At 52.4% G+C, this 6,000-nt stretch overlaps 2 protein-coding genes across 2 annotated transcripts; both read left to right on the top strand.

Annotated features, from left to right (window-relative positions):
• Positions 1–459: 459 nt before the first annotated feature.
• CCMA1212_007681 (AN1-type zinc finger protein 1) lies at positions 460–1,386 on the top strand (the record flags this gene model as incomplete). Its single annotated transcript, XM_073704844.1, has 1 exon — positions 460–1,386. One exon carries the CDS (start codon positions 460–462, stop codon positions 1,384–1,386), a length of 927 nt encoding a protein of 308 aa, XP_073556436.1.
• Positions 1,387–1,820: 434 nt separating this feature from the next.
• On the top strand, positions 1,821–4,806 carry CCMA1212_007682 (DNA repair protein rhp42; the record flags this gene model as incomplete). Its single annotated transcript, XM_073704845.1, has 2 exons — positions 1,821–4,045; positions 4,098–4,806. 2 exons carry the CDS (start codon positions 1,821–1,823, stop codon positions 4,804–4,806), a joined length of 2,934 nt encoding a protein of 977 aa, XP_073556694.1.
• Between the last annotated feature and the right edge of the window lie 1,194 nt (positions 4,807–6,000).

Here is a 6,000-nt window from a genome sequence, read left to right on the forward strand (position 1 = left end):
CCATCTGACATGTGCTTCAGATGTTAGTGGGCCCCAGCTTGACCCCGCGATGTCCTACTTCGACCCTGCAGCAGCCTTAGCTGCGCCTCATCTCGTGCTCCCAGCCCCTGACGCTTGGCGACTCATTCATCGAATTCCTGAATTATTGCATACTCCATGCCCTAAATTATCAGATCCATCGCAATCGCCTTCAAGCTTCTTTGATAGTGCAGGGTGCACGGTCTTCAGCGCCAATTTAGCAGGCGGCTATAGGGGCTTCCAGACGCTTCCTTGCCACGGTTGGTCAGCCGGCGGCAAACGCGAACAGCCGTACCAGGTACTCACTCACTCACTCAGTTGTCGCTTTGTAAGGTGACGACGTCTGCTCTGCCTGAAGCACATCACGAGAGGCGAAATCAGCAAACAAGGAGTAGCAAACAGACGTCAAAAGTATTTATTCCTATTCCACAGATCTCCAAGATGGCGTCGGGTTCGGATTCCGACGCTCCAGAAACGAGCTACATCATGAAGGACAGAGAAGACGCCAGCCTCGTCGGCAAGCACTGCCAGTACGAATACTGCAACCAGCTCGACTTCCTCCCCTTCTTCTGCCAGTCGTGCACCAAGACCTTCTGCCTCGACCACCGCTCAGAGTCGGCTCACAAGTGCGCAAACCCGGGCGCCTGGGCGGAGCGCAAGCGACAGGCCCAGCTGTCGAAGCCGTCCATCGGCCAGGGGAGGACGCTGCGGGACAAGATCTCAGAGAAGCCTTGCGCGTCGCCAGATTGCGAGACGACAATCGGGACTTCGCGGACGCCGGGGGTGCACTGCGAGACGTGTAACCGGGATTACTGCCTGAAGCATCGCTTCAAGGATGACCACAACTGCAAGAATTTGACGCCTATTGGGGCGCGGCCCGTTCAGATCGATGTCGCGCAGAGGACGAAGTCTGCCTTGGACCGGCTTCGGGCGTGGGGGACGGCGAAGAAGGAGCAGGCCGGCAGAGCGTTGCCCAAGCCCAAGCCCAGCTCAGCAGCGGCACGAATGGTGGCTGTCAACAACCTGAAAAAGACTGCAAAGGGCGACGACAAACTGGCGCCGGAGAAGCGCGTCTATGTGTACGTGGAAGCCGAGGCCGAGACAGCAAAGGCCAAGTTTCCCAAGGGAGAGTTCTTCTATTCCAAGGATTGGGTCGTCGGCCGGGTGTTGGATGCGGCAGCACGGAGTCTCCAAGTACAAAATGTCAACAACCAGAGTTCAGATGAGAGAGACAAGCTGCGAGTTTTCCATGTCGAAGGAGGCAGAGTGCTTGATTATGGGGAGAAGGTTGGCGCGGCGATACAGAGCGGGAATACATTGGTTCTGCTGAGGGGCGTTGGAGCGCCTGCAGATTTGATAGATGTTTGAAAGACATTGGGAGAAAGGGCTGGATACACAAGAGGTAATACGGGCGTTTATGAGTAGCAACTGTACCAGATTTGTTGGAGCTGGACGAGGAATTGGGAGCATAGAAGACAGCGATACTGCATTTTGTGTTAGATTGGCATACACCTGACGTAGAACTGACACTACACTATACGTTGCAGAATCGGTTGATGAGTTATTGATATCAAATCATCTTCCAATAACCCATATGCAGTAGACCGCGACTTTATTTAGGAATTCCTCATAGAAGCCATCACGGAAATTGATATTCGTTTGACTGCTCCAGGGTACCTATCATCAGATGCTGAAGCGTTCATCGAGTAGCGCACGTGATCCCGCGTACACGTTCGCGTCAATGACGACATGTCACTTCTCGCCACACCTCAACCTCGCATCCCAAATTCGCGTGTGAAGAGATGCCTCCATATGTCCCTCGCAAAAGACTGAGAGCCTCATCGCCTGAGGGGACGGTCACTCCCGATAAGAGCGCCAATGAGGCGAATTCAAGGACAGGTGCTGCGCGCAAACGGACTCTGTACGACGACCTCGACTCGTCTCATACGCCGGGAGGCTCAGATTCGCTGCTCCATGATCTTGGAGGAAGCGGTGATAGCGACAGTCCGCTTTCTTCATTCTCGGACAGCGACTTTGAAGATGTTCCTCTCGCCAAGCGGCAGAGAACGGACGATGCTGATGGCGAGGAGGACGACGATGACGATGAAGAAGACATTGAGTTTGAGGATGTAGAAGCCCCGCCGCAATTCGCACCGGATGCGCCAATGCCGTCCGGCGACCTCGAACTGACTCTCATCCGGGACACTCGGATATCTCTGACGAACCAGTTCGACAAAAAGGGACCTTCAAAGCGAGAGCGGACAGTTCGCAATGCGACGCATTGCGTCCACGTTCTTTGTCTTCTTTGGCACAATGCAGTCCGGAACTCCTGGATATGCGACCCCGAGGTCCAGGCCATCATGGTTTCTCATGTCCCGCCTAGACTCTGGGATGAGGTTGATCGATGGAGGCAGAACAGTGGCTTGGTAGCAAGGCCGCCACCACCGAAGAAAACGGCAAAGAAGAAGGGCGCGAAGCACGACCCCCGAGACTGGGGCGACACGGCCAAGAGGCTGGAAGAGGGAGCCATAGACATGAGCCACGGAGATCCTCTATTTCGACTTATGAAGTCCTTAGTCGCCTGGTGGAAGCAACGATTTCGAGTCACGGCTCCTGGTCTCCGAAAATGGGGCTACATGTCGCTGGAACGACTGGATAGACTAACGAAAGCATACAAAGAACATGAAGCGGATTACGAAGAATTTGGCGAGAGGATAGAGGGCATTGAGGGTTTTCGACAATGCGCTACCGACTGCAGAGGGAGTAGAGATGTTGGAGCTCAACTCTTTACCGCGCTGCTTCGGGGCTTGGGGATCGATGCTCGGATGGTTGCCAGTTTGCAGCCACTAGGCTTCGGATGGAATAAGTTGGAAGACGCAGATCCTGAGGAAGTTGAAAACAAACAGGCCACGCCTACCAAAACCACAAACAAGAAGGTTACCAGCAAGAAGCCGGAGAAAGAGGTATCGAAGGGAAAGGCGAAAGAGAAGACGAAACCAAACAACACCCCATCGCGGTCACGGTCCACCCGAGTTGCCAAGCAGTTACCCGCAGTCACACAAGAGCCCGAAGATGATCTGGAGCCTGATTTCAAAGATACAGACGACGAGTCTGTGGATATGACTCTCAATTCGCCGACCAAGTCTCTGCATACGAACAAAATCGACAAAGACCTAGAGTACCCACACTACTGGGCCGAGATTTTGTCACCGGTCACCAAGAAATACCTCGCAGTCGATCCCATCGTCAAGGGAACAGTCGCAACAAATCGAGACCTCGTCGAGACGTTTGAACCTCGTGGTGCCAAGGCGGACAGAGCCAGGCAGGTCATTGCTTATGTCGTGGGGTACTCGAACGATGGAACCGCCAAAGATGTGACGGTCAGATATCTGAAGAGGCAAGTTCTTCCAGGTCGCACCAAGGGTGTTCGGATGCCACCGGTCAAGATGCCAGTCTACAATCGTCACGGCAAGGTTAAGCGTTACGAATTGTCCGACTGGTTCAAAACAGCCATGTCTGGCTACCGACGTGGAGGCAAGGATCATCCGTTGACGGAAATCGACCAACAAGAAGACCTGACAGACCTCAAGCCGGCAAAGGCCGAGAAGAAGGAGGTCAAGGAGGGTGAGGAGACGCTACAATACTACAAGCAGTCCAAAGAATTCGCCCTAGAGAGACATCTCAAACGCGAGGAAGCGCTGAGGCCTGGTGCCAAACCAGTCAAGGTTTTCAAGAATAAAGGAAAAGGTGGCAAAGTGGACGAGGAAGATGTGTATCTTCGATCAGACGTCGTGCTGGTCAAGAGTGCAGAAACCTGGCACAAGCAAGGTCGTGCTCCTCTTGTTGGCGAAGAGCCGCTGAAGAGAGTGCCATATCGCGCTGCCACTCTCAACCGGAAGAGGGAGATTTTGGAAGCCGAGGCAATGACTGGCCAGAAGGTGCTCCAAGGGCTGTACAGCTTCGATCAGACTGATTGGATCATACCGCCACCTATCAAGGATGGTGTCATTCCAAAGAATGAATACGGGTATGTTTGCTTCATAATTTTTTGGGGTTCAACATGGACTAACTCAACGTAGGAATATCGACCTGTTTGCCGAGCACATGTGTCCCGAAGGCGCCGTACATGTCCCCTTTAGAGGTGTTGGGAAAGTCTGCAAGAGGCTCGGCATCGACTACGCAGAGGCCGTAGTAGACTTTGAGTTTGGCCATCGTATGGCTGTCCCCGTCATCCAGGGAGTCGTGATCGCCAAAGAGCATCATGACAGGGTGATGGCAGAGCTGGAAAAGGACGAAGCGGAGCGTGTACGGAAAGAAGACGAGAAACGGCGCAAGGCAGCACTGGGAATGTGGCGAAAGTTTCTCATGGGGATGCGCATCGTGGAGAGAATTCGGCAAGAATACGGCGAGATTGACGAGAGTGTCTCTGTCTTTGGCCATTCACGGGGAGGGGCTCCAGCCGGCAGCGCGCCCAAGAACCACGACGAAGAACTCGCTGGGGGATTTTTGCCCGAAGGTTATGAAGAAGATGACGAAGACGGCCAGGCACACGAGACATCAAGCTTTTTCCCCGCTCTCGAGGAGGATGATCAGGGTGGGGATGGAGATTTAGTGATGGAAGACGGTCGTGATCAGAGCGTTGGGGACAGTCATACTGAGATTCAAGCGGAAACCTCGACAAAATCTCGCAATTCTTCAGCACGACCTAGAAAGACGCGAACAACACGAAGAAAGAAAGGAACGGTCGTTGACGAAGATGACGAGGAAGATGGCGACTGGGAGGGATAGAAAGCATTTCGAGATGTTGGCTACTGTTGGTCACACCATGACTCTCTGGATGACATGTTGCAATCTTGTTGCTCATATACAAAGAATTTTTGGTTCAAATGTCAGGATCCAGGGTAATTCATCTTCGTCGCCTTGCACAAAGCCTGAGGCCGGTTTGGATTGCAAGCGTAACTCTCTGCTCAAAGGACGTTGGGGGCTGAAACTCGCCGTGTTGAGGAGGAATGGGGCAATCCGGGCACATATAGCCTGCGATATAGCTGAATATGGACGGGCAGACGCCTTTGGAGCTTCCTTTGACTCGCCTATCGTGAGGGGTGTGACATTGATGTCGTTGAGATTGAGTTCGGGATTCTGAAGGGGGACTTTGGGAAATGAATCCGGGGCTGAGTTTCAAGCCGAGTTTCGCTTCCACTTTCGTGTTTTGCCTCATTGTAGATGGGCAGAGATACTGTTGATTCTCTCACAGATGCATTCACTGCCCAGGCATTTCGCTGAAGTCACTTTTGCTAACCGTGTATCCCCGTTTCTCTGTACTCATTGAAGCCTACGGTTTACCGTTATCAAATAACATTTAAGGAGACAAAGTCCCGTCCCCCCTCCCAATCCCATCAAGTTTCTCAACATCACGGCGTCTCATCAGAGTTTACAGTCCCCACAACCGGCGACTTGAACTCGGGAGAAATTGTCACTTTCGAAGCCATCAGCAACCTCACGATACCACATTTGTTTGGTTGAGGACCCGAAAAGCTTTGTGGCAAACAAGTCTCGGACCCTTTTCCCCTGCGAACCCCAACACTTCAAGCGTTTCTCTTGCGATAGTCGTCGCTTCAAGCTCGTTTGCCTCCCTATCCCAACGCTTTAAGCTTTCTGATGAAGGATCTCCATGCTTTTGATTTCTCCGGGTTGAGTCTCAACGCTCGCTTTGTCTTTGATGTGCCTGCTCAACACATCTCCCATCCTCCTTTGTATGGCTCTCTGTGAGTATATAAGGGGGGTTTCCCTCCCCCTTGGTCTCCTTTTTTCTTTTCTTTTTTTCCGCGTCATTCTCATCACAGCGATCCTTTTCCAGCGATCTTTTATTTTTATCCCCAGCCCTTTTTTTATTTTTATCCCCCAGCGCCTATTAGATCTACCCCCCAGCGTATTATCTTTCTCCCCCAGCGTTGCTTTTTTTTTTTTTTTTTTTTTTTTTTT

Source organism: Trichoderma ghanense (genome assembly GCF_004382785.1).
Source record: "Trichoderma ghanense strain CCMA-1212 chromosome Unknown scaffold_10, whole genome shotgun sequence".
Taxonomy (NCBI): domain Eukaryota; kingdom Fungi; phylum Ascomycota; class Sordariomycetes; order Hypocreales; family Hypocreaceae; genus Trichoderma; species Trichoderma ghanense.